General features: G+C 43.0%; 1 protein-coding gene across 1 annotated transcript; it reads right to left on the bottom strand.

Moving 5' to 3' along the window:
• Positions 1–225: 225 nt before the first annotated feature.
• Positions 226–16,842, bottom strand: POFUT2 (protein O-fucosyltransferase 2). The gene is made up of 12 exons (XM_026086500.1): positions 16,547–16,842; positions 15,891–15,959; positions 14,910–15,006; positions 14,557–14,757; positions 13,434–13,684; positions 11,577–11,721; positions 11,112–11,222; positions 8,689–8,755; positions 4,232–4,357; positions 3,407–3,587; positions 2,328–2,451; positions 226–2,151 (listed from the first exon to the last, which is right to left on the bottom strand). The coding sequence occupies exons 1-12, from the start codon at positions 16,776–16,778 to the stop codon at positions 1,998–2,000; spliced, it is 1,758 nt and encodes a 585-aa protein (XP_025942285.1). The 5' UTR covers positions 16,779–16,842; the 3' UTR covers positions 226–1,997.
• Positions 16,843–16,848: the final 6 nt, after the last annotated feature.

The following is a 16,848-nucleotide window of genomic DNA, read 5'->3' as shown; positions in this document are numbered from 1 at the left end:
TGACCCTCCTCTGGACACTCTCCTGTTTGTCAACATCTTGACTGCTGGCTACACGGTAGCTAATGCAGCACATTGTGGGACAGACGATGGAAAAAGCCTTGCTGGAGCATGCAGGTGTTAAGATTACCTCAGTTTCTCCTATATTGGAAACGGATGTAAGAGATTCAGATTATGAGACAGCAAAATGCATGGTAACAAAACAAAAAGAAGCATGGACAAGCCACATAAAATGCTACAAAGCTTTTTATTTTCTTAATGAACTGAGGTATACATTATATGTAAAATGCCACCATCACTTTACATGGCGCACAGGCTAAATGAGAACATCTGACTTGGTGGGAAAAGGCACTGCTTTGAAACGCTGGGCTCTCCACTTCGCCACCAGAGAGACTTGTCTGCTCTACGGAGATACAATAAGCAGCTGGTAAGAACAGGAGAGCTGATACTATTCACTGTCTGAGGCGTCTTCACAGCTTTTGCTGCAGTTGCACAGGAGGAAACAACCTCATTGTCTGGGAGCATCTATGAAACATACAGTGCACAGTGCAGGTGGGTTATTCATAGTCCTACTCAAGCCAAGAGGAAAAAGCAAGTAAAGGGACCTCTAACAGGAAGGTATTCTGGTAAAACTGATCTTAAGGAGAAATATCTGCTTCACACGTCTGCTTGAAATATCTCTCCTAGCTCACTCCTGAAAAAGTTTCTCATGGGTAACAGAGCCACATAGGTTAGCAGGGCAAAAGACCCATCTGAAGCACCAAATGGAGCCAAATACTGCCCAGGGGCCAATTCTGAATAGCAAGAGACTGTAAGAGCTAGATCTGGTATTTACAAAACCTTTCTCTAATAGGAACTGCACTTTCCCTTCTGCTGGTAGTGTAGAACTCGCCTGCACAGTGCTCTTCCCACATACCACTGACCAGCTGACTCCATCAGAGACTGCAACGGGACACGGAGCATCTGCTATGCTTAAATACATTATTTCGGGGCCCAAAGACCTGTGTTATCCGTCATTTTCCTCAGTTTGCTTCCTTATTAAAAGTAAAAACATAAATGTGGAAAATTCATTTGCTGATTTACTGGGATGATCAGTTTCACTGACATGGTAACTTGAAAGGCCTTTGAGCATGTTTTCTAGCCAAGCATCATTGTCAAGAACTCACTTAACTGAGTGGCAAAATAACCCAAAAGGAATATTGACATTTGCATCAGTCCAACTGAATGGATCCCTGGGAGGAAGACAGGGAAAAGCTTCTTATATTAAGATAAAACATAAGAGGAAACACAAGCTTTCTTTCACCACCCTGCAAACCCAGTCTTTGTGCCTCTCTCAGCATGGCCTGTCCCACTAAGACTATTATTAGAAGAGCTCCGTGCTCCTGTAGAAATATCACCTCCTCTTTTTTTTATTGAGCACTGATTGCATTGGACAGTTTGAATGTTCACAGATTACTGTCTGAAAATAGAAGATTTCCCCAAGGAATTGCAGAGTTTATGCACAGTCTGCAGCTTACATAGTGCAGGGTCCAAAACCAAACCACACTTTTTGTGAATAGAGAGGCAAGTGCTGACCTGAACAAAAAATAACCAGGTAAAGACAGAAATGCTGTACAGACCACAGCTGTGTTACAGTTATAAAAGTTAAACTCTTTTCCTCTTCTCCACAACTTCAAAGGAAAACCTTGATTTACTTAATTTGTTGCTCGGTTTTAGGACAAAGTTTGGCTTTTCAGTTCTCGATTGTAGTGCCTAGTATTGTCCTGTAATCCTAGTTATGCCGACGAGTGAATCCTAGGGTGACTTCGTTTTCTTTGGTCCCATCAGTAGCTGGCTAAGAAAATGAATATTGCTTGTGCTTCAAAATCCAAATGTCAGATAAACACTCAGAAAAGGGTAGAGGATTGAGTTGTAGTTTGATCAAAGGGATATATTTCCCTGTAGTCTTTCTTTATTCTTTTGCGCTCACCAGTACTGAAGTCCTTGGATTTCTTTGCATATTAGTATACAATTTTCCAGTGAGTTGGCTGCTCACAGTTTTTCTCTTTCTCACCACAAAATCGGTTGTAAGTTGTTTTTGGATCAAATCCCAAAATCTCCCTTTCCTCATGGATCCGGAAGGAAAATGTTGAAACTGAGGTGCCTATAAAATACCTGTGAAGAGATCAGAACTGGTTGGTGAAGAGGGCTAATTTTTAGAGTACAAGTAACTGATCTCAGTCCAGTGAATTCTAATGAATGACTTGTAGTCAACTGTATCTGGGTCAAAGACAATATTCAGGTTTGTGACTGTAAAATTTGGCTCCACAAAGAAAAGCCAAATTCACTACCTTGCATGTGCACAGATCCACTGGTCAATCACAGCCATCCCTCCGTCTTTGTAGAGTTCTAGCTCCTCCCAAGTGGGTTCAAACCTCACCATCTCAGGCAGCAGTTTCTTGAGCAATTCGACCTCTGAATAAGGGAAAGACACAAGGTACCCAGCTCAATTTTATGTTAGAAAGCACAATTCACTGCTGTGAGAAAATATACGTGCTTAAAGGAACCCTGGGTGAACAGTTACAAAGCATGGAAAACCAAAATCTACCAATGAACTACAGAATCACAGACTAGTTGAGAGTTGAACTGTAGAACATTTTGCCAAATATCAGAGTATTTTAGGCAGGAGCAGGACTCATGGAGGCAGAGACACATTGCCAAGGGAGGCAGTTCTGACAGGGTGGCGAAACCTGCAAATGGTAGAACTGATATCACCACCAGTTTTGCTGTCTAATCCTACAGCAGTGATATATCAAGAGGCCTTGAATGACAGCAAACTTGAATTAGTTATCACACAGTCCAACCCTGCAGGGTTATTCTTGCAGATATTATATCTGCAGGGTATAATACGCCATGTATTGAAACATAATCCCTAGATACTACCAGGAGGGGATGGTAGCCCTGGGACAGGTCCCAGAAGGAGAACCCCATCCTTGGGGGTTTCCAAAAGCCTTGGCTAGACACAACTGGGGATGCCCTGAGCTGGTGTTGGGGATAGTCCTGCTTCTAGGGGGAGGCTGGATAGGAGACGTCAGAGGGCCCTTTCCACTGATTCATCAGTGAGTCTACAAAACACAAAGGGAAAAGGTGGGATGTAAAAAAGAGAAGGAGGAGTAGGCAGAAAGACCACATTGCTTATCCAGTTCCCAATCTCCCATCAGAGAGGCTGTCAAACTGCTTATGGGAAACACCAAACTAATGCCTGGGTACCTCCCATCCAGGTTGGAGGGAAAAGGCTGCCCAATCCCATCCAATTCCCTGTTCAGGGGTGCAGGAACATGAATTTCCAGTCATTCATGAAAATGAAGTGGTAATTGCTGCACTCATTGTCAGAAAGTTATCAGTCCTAAACTGACTGCCCTCTGCCTACCCTCCTCAACAGCATCAGTGGCCAGGAAAACTTTTTCAAGTTTATGCATGTCCAAGAGGCTGCGGATTTTCTTCACCGCTCCTTGCAGGGTAGGCACGTCTTCTCTGTGACCCCAGATGAAGTCTTTCCTTCTGAGATGAACTCCAAGGTACGGACCACCTAGAGCTGTGCCTGTCTTAACCTAAGCGAGAAAGATCAATACAATTTAAAACTTGGAGGCCCATGAATTTCCAGTCATTCTTAAAAATGAAGTGGTAATTGCTGCATTCATTGTCAAAAGTCAATGGTGCCACCATTGATTTGTACTGAAGCCTGGGAACATGAACGTATAACATGTACATAAGGCACTGAATTACTCTAGCTGCAGAAAGTAATTTTAAAGAAATGAATGGCAGTATTTCAGGACATTTATTGCAGTATTTTCATCTTGAGTGGTCTGCACCATTCAAGACAGAGTATGGTGTAAAATCTTTGTACGTAAAAATTTTTTCCCCTGAGCAAACCTGCAATTGGCAGTTTGCAACTGAACTTTACACCCTTGCATGATGCTGAATAAAAGAAGAAAAATAAGTTTCCTTTAGGGGAACTGGGGGAACAGAAACCTGGCACCCAGTCCAGTCAGCCACACCTCAACAGACTCTGTCAATTCATGTCATGTGGCGAGAAGAGGAGACAGGAGGAATGTGCATGCCCACCATGATCTGAGCTCTCAGAGCTAGATTCATAGGTAACTTCTATCATTCCCTGCAGCCTGCAGCCAAGAACAAACAGGCCAAAAAAAGGTATTACATTTGTTATGGGAAACACAGACTGTTACAATTTTACCTTCATCTGTGTCCAGTCCTCATTGTAATGAGTCCTGTCTGCCTCATCTGTGGACTGAAGGTATTTGTTTCTGAACTCGTCTCCCACCACACGGAGGTGTTTAGCAAACACCATACTCCGACGGGTCTGTTGGAATAAGAGCAGTTGCCAAGTCAGGAATAGGAAGAGAGCTAAAAACAAGTAAATAGAGATAGTTTCACATACACAGAGCTTCTAGGATGTGGTATTTCCAATACATCCATGCAGCATGCACGCAACAATTCCTAACATTTCATCTTAGCTTTAGCTGTTTAATCTTAATCATAACAACACTTATATCCAGTATATTCAGCTGATCCTGCAATATGTGGGTGTACAAAGTGGACTGTAGGTATCTAGCAGAGGACACAATATACCAAATTAAACACTTCAGTAATATGCCTTATCTTGGGGGGGGGGGGGAAGCTGGGCAAAGACTTAACTTGTAAAACACCTGTAAGAAAAAATGCTTAAAAAAAAAAAGTCATGTCTGTAGCCACTGACACTCCAATCAAATTCAATAGGAGAGTGACAAAAAAGAAGTTACTTCCTTCTCCTGTGCATAATCACCTCTTTCAAAGATTTCGTGATGCAGTTACCATCTCATACACAGTTAGYTCATAGCTTTCTTATTAACAGGCACATACAACTAAAATAAGGAAATCCCATGTGACCTATACCACTGACCAAGGATACCTAGGAATCTGGTCTAATTCTTAATTTTATAAAAGACTGCTGTCTCCATTGAGTGATAAGAACCAGAGAAAGTGCAGTGAAAATAGTTTTCCTCAATTTCCAATGGCCTCTCTTCTCTCAGTACGGTGAAGCTCACAGTGGACTGGGTTTATTACACAGCAGAGGCGCCTGGCAGGACATTAGCTGGTGTCCCAAGGCACGGCCACACTGATTCCACCTTCGCTTTGCTTTAGCAAAGAGGCAGAAACTAAAATCTACTGGCCTTTTTTCACCTTTGCTGGGAGCTGCTGTCTTTCCATATGCCAAATCAGATTTAGTCTTCTATAAGATCCATCACTGTGGTACCTGGTGACCTATACCCCTTTAAATACTTACTGGAAACACAAAGCTTGCCCTTCTAGGATCTTTTAAGAGATCAACACTGGCTTCCTAATTTCATCTCCAAATCCTCTAGCAACCCTTGATTCATATCAAGAGAGGATGTACACACAGTCTACTGCCGAATGCTAATGCTGCAGTTGAGGGAGAGACATTTTCCCTTCTTTTTCTTATATGTCAGCTCAAAACGATGCTGTTGAGCAAGGAAATGGGGTATCTTACCCAAGATTTTATGAAGAGGGTATACCCAAGAGGCAGCAGAAGCATGCTTATATAACTCATGGCAGTGCAATGCACTGGGGAGGACAGTAAATATCTTTAAAAACTATACCCCTGTGTCAAACACCTCTAAATTCCTCTGTCCAGACTGACAGTCCAGTTCACTGGATCTAGTTCTGGAGTGAAACCTCCTGCTCAAAACAGGACTGACTAGATACCTTTCAGTCTAAATTTTTCAGTGATTCTAAGTTTGGGGGGTTGGGTGGGGGGAGGCCTGTTTTGTTGGTTATTTTCTTCTAATTCTTTGAGATCATCCACCAGAAATGATGAAACCAAATGCAAAATTATTGGCTTTTTCAGAGTTGTCTTTAGAGAACTTTATGCTTCTATAGAAATAGTGAAGCATTCATGTGGTCTGCATGCTACGCTGATGCTCTTCATGGGATTGAACAGTTACTTTAAGCCATTTTGGGAAGTCTTTCCTGCTCCATAGCTGTTCAGCCATCAAGAATCCAAAATCAGTACCTTTCAGCACGCAGAGAAGCCTAGACGAAAATAGTGACAATGGTAACAGCAATGTGGCTCAATACTAACTTCAAATATTTTTGGACACTAAAGAGCTAGGTTGCAAAGGGAAGCTGGTTTGTTACAACTTAAAAACTTCTTAGAAGGAAGAGGGCATCTGTTAGCATTATTTCTAATGAACTCCAGATGTTATCCAGAGAGTTACCCCAGGCAAGTGAACTGGAAAAGAAGAATTCACACTCCACATTTGAACTCTTCCTCAGCTCTTATTTCTAAACACCTGAACTTGAAACCGTCTTCTCAATGACACTCTGGAACTGCTCAGCGAGGTCACCCCTCTGCATGGCCATTGTAATATTATGCCGAGACTTGAGCTGGCCACATGGAGAATTTTGATCAAGGTTTAACCCACATTTCATTGGGCAGATTTGGCAATATCACTAAATTTAAAAAAAGAGAACAGAAAGAGGATTTCAAAAGACTCAACAGATGATTGTATGCTCATACTAGTGGTTGGTGCCATGAAGATCTGGCTTAGCCAGATGAATAAAAGTATCTACAAATTCAAAGTATTTGCAGAATTTTTCCTTCAAAGCTTTCAACCTCCTTTCAGTTTGTAACCATGGACACCACAAACTACATCTAGCCTGAAAGCCACTTAGATTGATTCTGCAGCAAAAAAGACGAGTCTAGAGTGAAGAGAGCCCAGAACATTGCTAATGGAACATAATTGGGATATGTCTACTCTCAGAACCCAATGTACAACTGTAGGTTTTGTGCACACATCCGAGGTAGCTTCAGGGCCTGGACATGTCAACAAGATAGTCTGGATAACAAGTTAACATGCTTCAACTGACCTCTGGTAACTGCTAGTGTGTATGGAAACCTGTTTGTATACCTAACAGCAGAGAGGCCTGCACTGCTCAGACACTTGGAGTAGCTCTTAAAATATTCTTGGATGTATTTTCACTAGCTGCCATTCTCAAGATGTGGCAGTAGATACATTCTTATTTTTCTCTTTCAGTCACTGAAAATTGAGGATCTGTATCTCTACAGAAAAACTATGTTTTTTTCAGAAGCTCACGTTGTCAGTTTGTTGGTTCAAAATTAAAGAGAACCATGCAAGTCAAATCACAGAAGACATTTAAAAGACTTGCATGGTTGTCTAGAGTCTACCTTGAACATTCACCTACTCCATGAGAAGGACAGCTGTGTAACCTGTTCAAGATTTGATAAGGGAAACAGAGCCCTGGTTCCCACCCAAATGGTTTGAGCAACAGGGCCATAAGTAGTGAGCTGATATGAAGCTCCACTAAAGAGATGCCCTAACAGAATTGCAAACTTTCCACCTTCACAATGTGTTAACATTTTAAGCTTCTGCTATGACTCATACAATGAGGCGTGTGTTTCACTGCATGCAAATTGCAAGGACAAACACTAACAAACCTTTAAACAGCCAGTTAGAGAAACAGCTTCCTAAGTGAAAAGGTTTTTTTTTTTCATTTTTTTCTTAAATCTTAGCATTTCATGTCATATTCTTTTGAGATGAAAAAGAAATTTTTATTAATGATTTTGTTTGTTATTGTACTTGGAAGATACTGTTGCGCTGTACGTCTTTTGCTCAATAAATGAAGATTTCCTCTCTGTTTCTTTGTCTGTATGACTATATTAAGAAAAAACAACAAAACTAGAAGTCACACAGGTAATTAACATTAAAAAACAAGAAAAAAAAATATTTTCCAGGAGACTATAAATATTGCCGAGATAAATTTAGTTCTACAGTGTTTAAAGCACCAGCATTAAGCAATGTGTGTTATGTATCTATATGGGTTCATGTCCTGATTTTTACAGGATTACAAGTCACACTCAGAAATGATGAATAAGTCACGTTTTGGGAAAGCCACTCTCAATGAAAAATTCATGGTTAGCAAACTACTGTCTTGTCCATTTCTGAAAAATATACCACATACCAAGTGAATAGCCAGATGTTATAGCTTACAAGACTGAAGTCTATGTAATTTGTTTCATAGTATCAGCTGATTTACTTCCTCTTAGAAACTTGATTCATATGAAACCCATTACATCATACTTTTATTTTCCTATGGCTGAACCTTTACCTTCATCATAAAAAACTTAAGTCTTTTTCCACGGAGATTACTGTACTATAGAGCCTTGCATGAGATCTTCCAGAGTGCTCAGCATTGCATTGAAACTGCTGGGAATTTTGCCATCAAAGCCAAGGGGGAGAGAATTAAGCCAAAACTGAACGCTCTGGGGAACTCTTTTGAAATGCCTAAACTTGAGGCCAACTAGAGATGAAACTGCACAAAGGCAGTTCCTTTTGACTGCAGATGTGTTGCATAGGGGAGGTCCTTCCACAGGCAACCCTTTGCAGGACTGAATCTCTGGGGATAAGACACTAGGAAAAATTCCTGAGTTACATTAATCCACAGCAACCTGAAGACAATCTTTAGAGTGCACCACTGAAATACAAGACAAGTTACTTTCAAGATTACCAACTCAGAGAAAAAAAAACAAGTCAAACTGAAGCACGTATTAGTTATCGAATTTTTATCAAAACCAAGTAGAAAATCTGGAGAAGCTAACTGGAAAATACTCACATTCCAATAATCTTTCCCTCCGTAGTGGTCATGAAGAAGGTTTTCAGCTCTGTCTAACATCACTGACCTGTTAAAAATTGTAAAACTGAGTGCACTTCCCTTAAGAATAGAATTTACATTACTATGTTTCTTTATACAGCAGGCAGGATAAAGCACAGACTATGATCTCTTTGCAAAAGGGACACAGGGAATGAGGGATTTGCCGCCAATCTGTTCTGCATAAAGCAAACTGTGACCCATAGCCTGCTGGAGAGATAAGGGGACTATGTCATTGTGTAATGCTGCTCTCTTCCTTAATAACTGTTACACTTAACTGTGATAATTAAACATAGACAAGAAATAACAATCCCTCATATAGTCCTCACAGTAATTGCTATTGGAGATATTATATGATTGCCAAAGGGGGGGAAAAGTGATCCAAAGGTGTGGATAGAGAAGAAGTGACCAGTGAGGTAACGCTCACTCTGAGACCACCTGAGAGCCTCTTGTAGGCAGGAGTCGATTCTCACAAAAGCAAAAGTAGAGAAGGAATGTGTGGAATAAAGTCCCTTACAGTAAAATAGCAAAGAACACATAAATGCTATAAAAAAATGTGTTAGCAGCTACGTACAAATTTTATAGTGAAAAATTTTCACTGACATGAAAACAGCCTGTGTTTTTCATACAGTACACATGGTACAGGATTGTTTACTAGAAGCATAACTGCACTGTCAAAGCTATGAGAAACATAGGAGATTTTGAGAGTTTTGAGCAGCTGAGAATACAGGGGGTGTTGATGTAGTTTGCATTCTGGGCGCACTGAATACAAGCAAACACACAGAGAAATGTTTTTGCAGAAGGGTAGTCAAGTCATTGGCTGGATTTTCTTCTGCTGAAATGAGAGGAAGCACATAATCAATCACCTTTAGATTGTCATCAGTGATGAGCAGCTGGACACTTGTCCCTAAGGCTACAAATGATCTGGAATATAGACTAGACTGTGCTGGTGGTGAAACACTACATGTAACAAAGCTTGAAGGTGAATCAGATCAATAGTTTAAACATGTCAATCAGTAAGACAGAATTTCTATGAATGACCAGGCCTGAATAGTACTAATACAGTATTAGGACTGTACAACTGATTGTCTGGCCAGAATGGCAATATGGGAAAATTCGAGAGGCTGTGGAGCATGATTTCAACTATCCCACATAGACTGGGCAAATGTCATAGCAGGATGTGACCAAGAGACTAAAATTTTAGACACCGTCAAATACAGTGTGATGAACCAACTGGGCAGGGAGCAGCTCTTGACACAGTCTGAAGTAGCAGCAGGACATGGACCAAAATCTCATACTGAAAGAGCTGATCTGTGATAGCAACTGTAATGTACTTACATTCAACATCTTACAGGATCAACAATGGCAAAAGAAGGCCTATCACAGTTGCATTCAGCTTCAAAAAGGGAAACTACACAAAAATGAGGAAGTGTTGTCCAAATGAAGAAAAAGGAAGGACTCATAAACTCTATGAAATTAAATGGAAAACACATTAAGGCAGGCCAAAAAAGAATTTGAGAAGCAACTAAGGAAAGGCCTAAGAAAGATTTTGCTTCCTTTGCTTGTGATAGGACGCACTGCAGATCCTCACTGCTCTACTGAGGAGGACCTTCACCTCATTTCCAAATAAACTGTACTGATGCCATATTTTCGGATGTATTCGCTCTCATGGCAAAACTACACTTTAGCTTACATGGTTTCTCTTCCTCCTATGGATTTATTCCCCTGATGGATTTATAGCTTGCAATTATATCCTCTTCCTGTTCCCCCACTCCGTACCCTAGTAGCTTTTGCTTTGCTAATATGTCTTTGGGTGTCACAGCTGACTGCAAATATTCTGCTACCGGGAAAAAGCAAGAATGCTCCATGTCTCTCATATGATGGCTGTCCCTTCCTCTGATCATCCTAATGGCATCTCTGCACCTTAGAGCAGAAAGCTGAAACATGCTACTTGTTTTCTCTAAACCCAGCTCACACCAATGAGGATGGAAGTAAAAGAAGACCAGGCATTGCCTCTCAGAATTTGAGATGTGAACTTGAGAAACACCAGCTCTGCTCTGTTCATTCCCTCTCGACACAGGATGAAAGGGTAAAGGAAGGAAAGGTAAGCACAGGGTGGCAAGTACATTTAGATACCTGAGTGAGATTAAAAAGGAGCTCAAGGCTATTTCATCTGTTATTAGTATTGCAGCATTTAACATAACTTGCAGTTAGGTCCTTTTTAGAGGATAAATTCCTTCTGCAATGATTTTAATGGACTACAATAACTCAGTGATGAAATACCATAACAGTGGCACAAGGCACGTAAGCTCTCCCTGCTCTTCCAAACTGGCAGTGGGTTTGTGGGCATGCGATACAATAATAAATAGTAATACAAAGTAACTCACTGGGCTGAAGTGTTCTTCAAAAGGATGGGAGCTACAATAGAGGCAGATCCTTGGACAGACAAACAAGAGACATTTAGGCCTCGTGTTTCCTCATAACCCCAGAACCATCCCCTGAAAGAGAACAAAAAAAGCATTGGTTCATACACCTGCATTTGAAATTAATGTGTTTTTATATATAAATGGATTGAATCAGCAGTATGCCCTCAAAAGAAGATGCATAATGTAAACAAACCATTCAGCGCCTTTATACAGATTTTATATTAAATGATGACTTACTAGAATTAGATCTTCCAGTACCAATACAATATTTTGTTATTGATAGGGTTTTAAAAGCAAAGAAAATTAATCCCAAGCATCCAGAGATTTACAACACTGCAATAAACACTCAAGACCCTTCTGTTAGAGGAGGCAAATTTCTCACCGAATACAACAAAGACGACGACTAAAAAGACTGCAAGATATTACCTGTAGTATTCGTGTTTGTCTTTGGAATACATAAGCTGGTCAATGCAAGGCCTTTCATCTATTTTCTCCTCCCATGTTCCTTCTTTCCAACCTTCTGCGTAGCCTTGTAGGACATAAACCTGTTCAATAAAGGGCCCGCCTGACTCTGAACAGGAAGCAAAGCAAAGCATTTGTAAGCACAGAAAACCATGGGATAAAGGTACGAAACAGAATTATTTGCAGTTAAAAATCTACTGTCAATTCTAATATTACACTAGTTTCTCCCCTCCCTATTTTCTCAATAAAAAAAGGATGTTCAGTGTGAGGCATAAAAGCTAAAAGGGTCAGGGTCAGGGTTTGTGACAACGTGTTAGTTCCATCCAACTGTGTGCTATTTAATGTGTCAAAAAGAATGGAAATACCATGAAAGCATAACTACAAAAGTTGGGTAAGCGAATCTTTTGTACAACAAAGGAAGCCTGTCTTTGTCTATATTCTTCCACACGCTATCTTTAGGGACCTGTTTTCTACCATGAGGTGCACTCCATTTAGACTTAATTTTGCCAATCGATTTAAGCAAAGTATTTGAATATGTGCAGCTTTGATGATGAAAAAGGAACGTTAACTGAAGAACCCACTTTACAGCTTTTACTGGCAACGAACTCCAGAGAAAAAGCGTCTTGTCTGTATTTCACCAAAGATACGCAGGTTACCCCTCTTTCAACAGGGTCAAAATTATGCACAAATATCTTTGGCTTTCACCAGGGGTATTAACCGGCTTCCTCAGGGGTCCCTAGGAAGCCAAGGGGAGCACAGGGCTACACAAAATGTCGAGTGAGCTGTCAACAGGGTGGGGTAATTTTGGTTACTTTTGGCTGGGTTATTTTGGTTAATTGGATGATTTTGTCTTACTGGTTTGTACTCACTTTGTACTCAGAAACTGTAGCATGGATCCCACTTCCTTTCTATATGAATAAAAATTGGTAATTGGGAACACTTCGATTTTCAGGGGCATTTGAAAAGTTTATTTCAGTTTAAACTTGGCTTTTCAAACTAAGAGCAATTTCTTTTTACTACAAAACTTCAAGGATATTTGATATAGTTTTAATTAAAGATATTAAAAAAGAAATTGGTATCGCTCAGACAACATCTCTTATGATTAAGAACGGGTCTTTCCCTCCAACAAGTTTCCTTCCCCACTTTCCAAAGTACGATAGCCTCCAATTACTTTTACTAGCAAAATTTTGCAAAATTTTAAAATTTAATCAGGCTGGTACATTAGAATGAAGCACTACTTCTTCACACTTGGAATTTAATCAAGTCAAAGATTATTAAAAAAAAAAAGAGAGAAAAAAAGCCTATTTTGAAGCTGTTATTACTTGATGGACCGTGAATAGACTGTAAATAATTCAATTGGATAAAGTCCTGAGCTTTAATCTTCAGTCTTTGAAGTTAGCCTTGCTCTGAGCAAGAGGGCAAGTTAGATGACCCTCCTGAACCTACATGTTTCTATAATGTGGACAACAGACAACTGGCTGGGTTTAAAAAGAAATGGCCTATGAGGATTTTAAACGAGGATAGTCAAGGTTAAATATTGCGGCACTGTGTTCAGCAAAATGAAAGAATATCTATTTCTCCTCCTTCTTTCAACTACCCACCCTCCACTGGAAGATAACAGCAGGGTTGTTTTCAAACAAATAAAACCAATCAGAATTAAGGTTAACCCCCCCCCACACACACATTCAAGTCTATGAACCCTGCTGTTTTGGTTTTTTTTGACTTCCCTTTGGGAAAAAACAAAGTATTAAGGACTAACCTGCGAAAAAGAAACACTTCAAACATTTACTCATTTGTAGACTGTATTATTATAAACTTTACCTGCAATGAACTGCTCATATTCAATGACAGGGATGTTTTTATTGAGGCTTGAGAGATCAAAAAATGCAGACCAGGGGATTCGGACCTGAAGGATGTCAGGACTCTGCCAGTGATAAAGACGTCCCCAAGGAGGCAGAACTAACACCCAATTTTCACTTTTCAGCAAGGTCTTCAGCAGCGACGCAATGCGAACGTAGACATCTCTGCGAAGGTTGAACCCTTCGGGAGGATTTACGTCATACAAAAGGTACCTGGAGAGAACAAAGCAATATCATTATGTCAGGGAGGTTTTAAACCGCTCACGCAAATGATTTTTTCTCTGAAATCACTTGGGGCAACTCTATGGGGATGGAAACCGTTCCCCTTTCGTGAGTTCGCCCTCTCGAGAGACGGGAGAGGGCTGGTGCGAGGGGAAGGCAGAGCAGCAGGCGCTGCATCGACGGAGGGGCCTGCTGCCCTGCCGCAGAGCTGCAGACAGGACAGGGCTGCCTGGCTCCACCCAAGGGTCTCCCACCACCTGGGACCTCGCCTCGGCACCTCATCAAGGCAGCTTGTACCGCGAGTCTTGTCTGCGGCACGCAGCGATGAAGAAGAGGACACCAGGCGAACACCGTGACCGTCCTATGCATCCTGACGGCCAGGTGGGAACGCCCAGGTGGTGATGCGCGATCAGAACAATGAAACAACCGACACGTTACTCAGGATAACTCACACGGCCAGCTCATTAACGCAGAAGGACGCACTCGGAAAGGGCAGGCGAAAAGGGCGAGAGCGTCACCTGCTCGGCGACAGGCGAACAGAACCGCTCCCGGTTTCAGAAGGGCCGAAAGCCCTTAGGGAGGATCTACCACACAGGACCAGACCAAAACCGGCGGACAAACGAGGCCTTTCCCCTGCACGCTGGCCGATGTCTCAGAGGGGCGGCAGGGTGCATGAAGGGGGGACCTGTGGGCACCTTCAGGGAAGGAACAACGCAGAACGCAGGCGACCCGTGAAGGGGCAGCTCTGGCGCAGGGAAGGGACGGGGCACGAGGAGAAACCGAGACCCCCGTGACGGCGGGCGGCGTGGCTGAGGAGGCGAAGGTCTGCCCAGCCCGGCCCCCGCCCCAGCCCGCACGCTCACCGGGTGCGCGGCGCAGCAGCGGCAGCAGGCAGCACAGCGGTGCCGTGGCCCGCGCGGAAGGCGGCGGTGGCGGCCGGTGGCGGCCGTTGGGCGGCCGCTGGCGGTGGGTGCACGAGCACCGCCAGGCCCAGCAGCAGCAGCAGTGGCGGCAGCGGCAGGACGCGGCAGCCTGGCGCCGCCATGGTCGCGCGGTGCCACGTCCGGGGCGGCCCCGGCGCCGGCCCGGCCCCTGGTGGTGCGGCCCCCACAGAGAGAGGCGGATGCGGCGGCGCCGGAGCGAAGCGGCTTTATTGCGGCCCCGGCGACCGCGAGCGGTGGAGGTTGCGGCACGTCCGCCGACAGCCCTCCCTCCCGCCGGCTCCCTCAGAAGAGGTCTGCGGTCAGGGGCCGGAGGTTGGCACCGGTGACTCTGTTCAGCTCCTCCAGGATCTCCTTCTCCTTTTGGTACATCTGCGGAAAGGAGCGGGCAGAGAGGAAAACCCCTGAGCCGTGGGCAAGCACCATCCTCCCCCCTGCAGCCAGAGGCCTTTTAGGAAGCCATGGCGTGCCTGCTAGCTCCCACTTTTCACAAGGTGTTTAAGAAACACTCCTATCGTTAGGCATTTTGCAAAGCCTTTTCCAAACTGAGCTGTTATTCAGTCACATGTTCACCCAGTCTGATTAATTAACACTGCACAGGAGAGAGCATATGCTATTTCATTGCGTAGGACCAAGGCTTGTTCTTTACTGCAAGTAATATTCTTAACCAGACAGTTAAATTAATCTTGGTTCCACAACTATACTACATTTAAAAAGTTTTTTGAGATTTCCTTAAGGAGACGTACACATTACTGCACAAAAATGCGTGTTTAAAATGCCACCCACGTTGTGCACCTGAAAAAAGCCATTTCTTTCTGGAAATGTTTTGTCTTGACAACTTTGCATGGCTCTTTCACCAGTTCCTGCACAATGGAGGCACAGTCCCACCTCCAAAGTTAGCTAAAAAGGTCCATGTGCAGCCCTGTATTTCAACTCTATAAAAATTCATATACACAAAAAATAAAACTCTCAAGTGCCATTGACATAAACAACAGAATTATGATGCTGTAATTTTGCTTGCAGGGACTTAATATTTGCATGGCAATCAATATGAATTAAATTAAATTAAATTAAATTAAATTAATGTGAATAAAAACTCTGCAGAGCCTTCCGTGTGACTACCAGGATCTGAAGGTTATCCTATCATATGAGATACTAGAAAGGAAAATTCTTTCAGTTTTGGTATGATGCATTATCTGATAGAGTTTGCATTGTCTGGTACTGTAAATCTTTCCAATTTGAGGACATCTTTATACCTGTTGCCACTCTGACTTTGTGTTGTGCTGGTAGCCAAGCAAATGACACAATCCATGGGCTGCAGTCACCTGTACAGAGAAACAAAAAAAGTAATACATATTAATGCATTAAGTAATGCAAAAGTAATGCAAATTAATACCTAACACTAGCATCTAGCTTGCAAAAACCAAACTCAGCTGTTCACAAACAAGTACAGCAGCAAGATGCTATTTCTGTAAACAGAGCCCAGGATCAGTGACCTAGTGTATGCAGTCCAGGTAGCGCAGTCTTTGCATAATTTGGGACATGAGCAGTGAGAAGGACTAATTCTATAAACTTAAAAAGACTATTTAGCATTTTGCCAGAATCTCTGGGGGAAAACTGGGACAAGCTGGTGCAAACCTACAGAAGCAGGCTGCATCTGAACTCCCCAACCAAAATAAATGGAAGTTCTAAAACGCAGCAGTCAAAGTACAAACTAATCTTTCAGGGCAAGCTATAAGTTCCTCTTCCTTTAGGACAAGACTAATGCTTTCAGATGTCAAACCCACCTATCTACTGTCGAATCCAAGCCAATACACCTGTCAATGTATTTGCCAAGCAAGTTTTCCTTGCCCCTTAAGCTCGAATCCAGGAAGGCAAAAGCAAATTTTGAGGCAAGCGGCGGTATTTTCACCATTTTCCCCCTCGCCGCGGGGGCAGCTCACCGCGAGGACGCCGCCGAAGTCCTCCCCGGAGCGGCGGCACTGCTCGCCGATGTACTCCACCCCCAGGAAGATGTCCCCGAGGTTGTACTCGTCGCGGAAGCGGGGCCGCGGCAGCTGCCCCGCGGCCACCTGGTGGAAGGGGAAGGAGAGCACGTCGGTGGGCTCGTCGCGCCGCCGGTAGGCCGCGTTGAGCCGCCGCATGGTGCCGTTGCCGGCGCAGACCAGCGCCACGTCGAAGCGGTCGGCGCCCAAGGCGGCCCGCAGGGCGCCG

The sequence above is a fragment of the Apteryx rowi genome, unplaced genomic scaffold, assembly GCF_003343035.1.
Source record: "Apteryx rowi isolate R43461 unplaced genomic scaffold, aptRow1 scaffold_699, whole genome shotgun sequence".
Lineage (NCBI taxonomy): Eukaryota > Metazoa > Chordata > Aves > Apterygiformes > Apterygidae > Apteryx > Apteryx rowi.
Note: the sequence above shows the minus strand (reverse complement) of the source record. Positions and strands in the feature narration are given on the sequence as shown.

What these genes read in the sequence shown, in the direction of transcription:
- POFUT2 (XM_026086500.1), bottom strand. Translation starts at nt 16,778, where the DNA reads ATGCGGCGGCTCAACGCGGCCTACCGGCGGCGCGACGAGCCCACCGAC. An exon ending in CACTGATGCTGTTGAGGAGG is followed by an intron (nt 2,452 to 3,406) that starts GTAGGCAGAGGG and finishes TCCCTTATTCAG; the next exon opens with AGGTCGAATTGCTCAAGAAA. An exon ending in TGGATCTGTGCACATGCAAG is followed by an intron (nt 2,152 to 2,327) that starts GTAGTGAATTTG and finishes ATCTCTTCACAG; the next exon opens with GTATTTTATAGGCACCTCAG.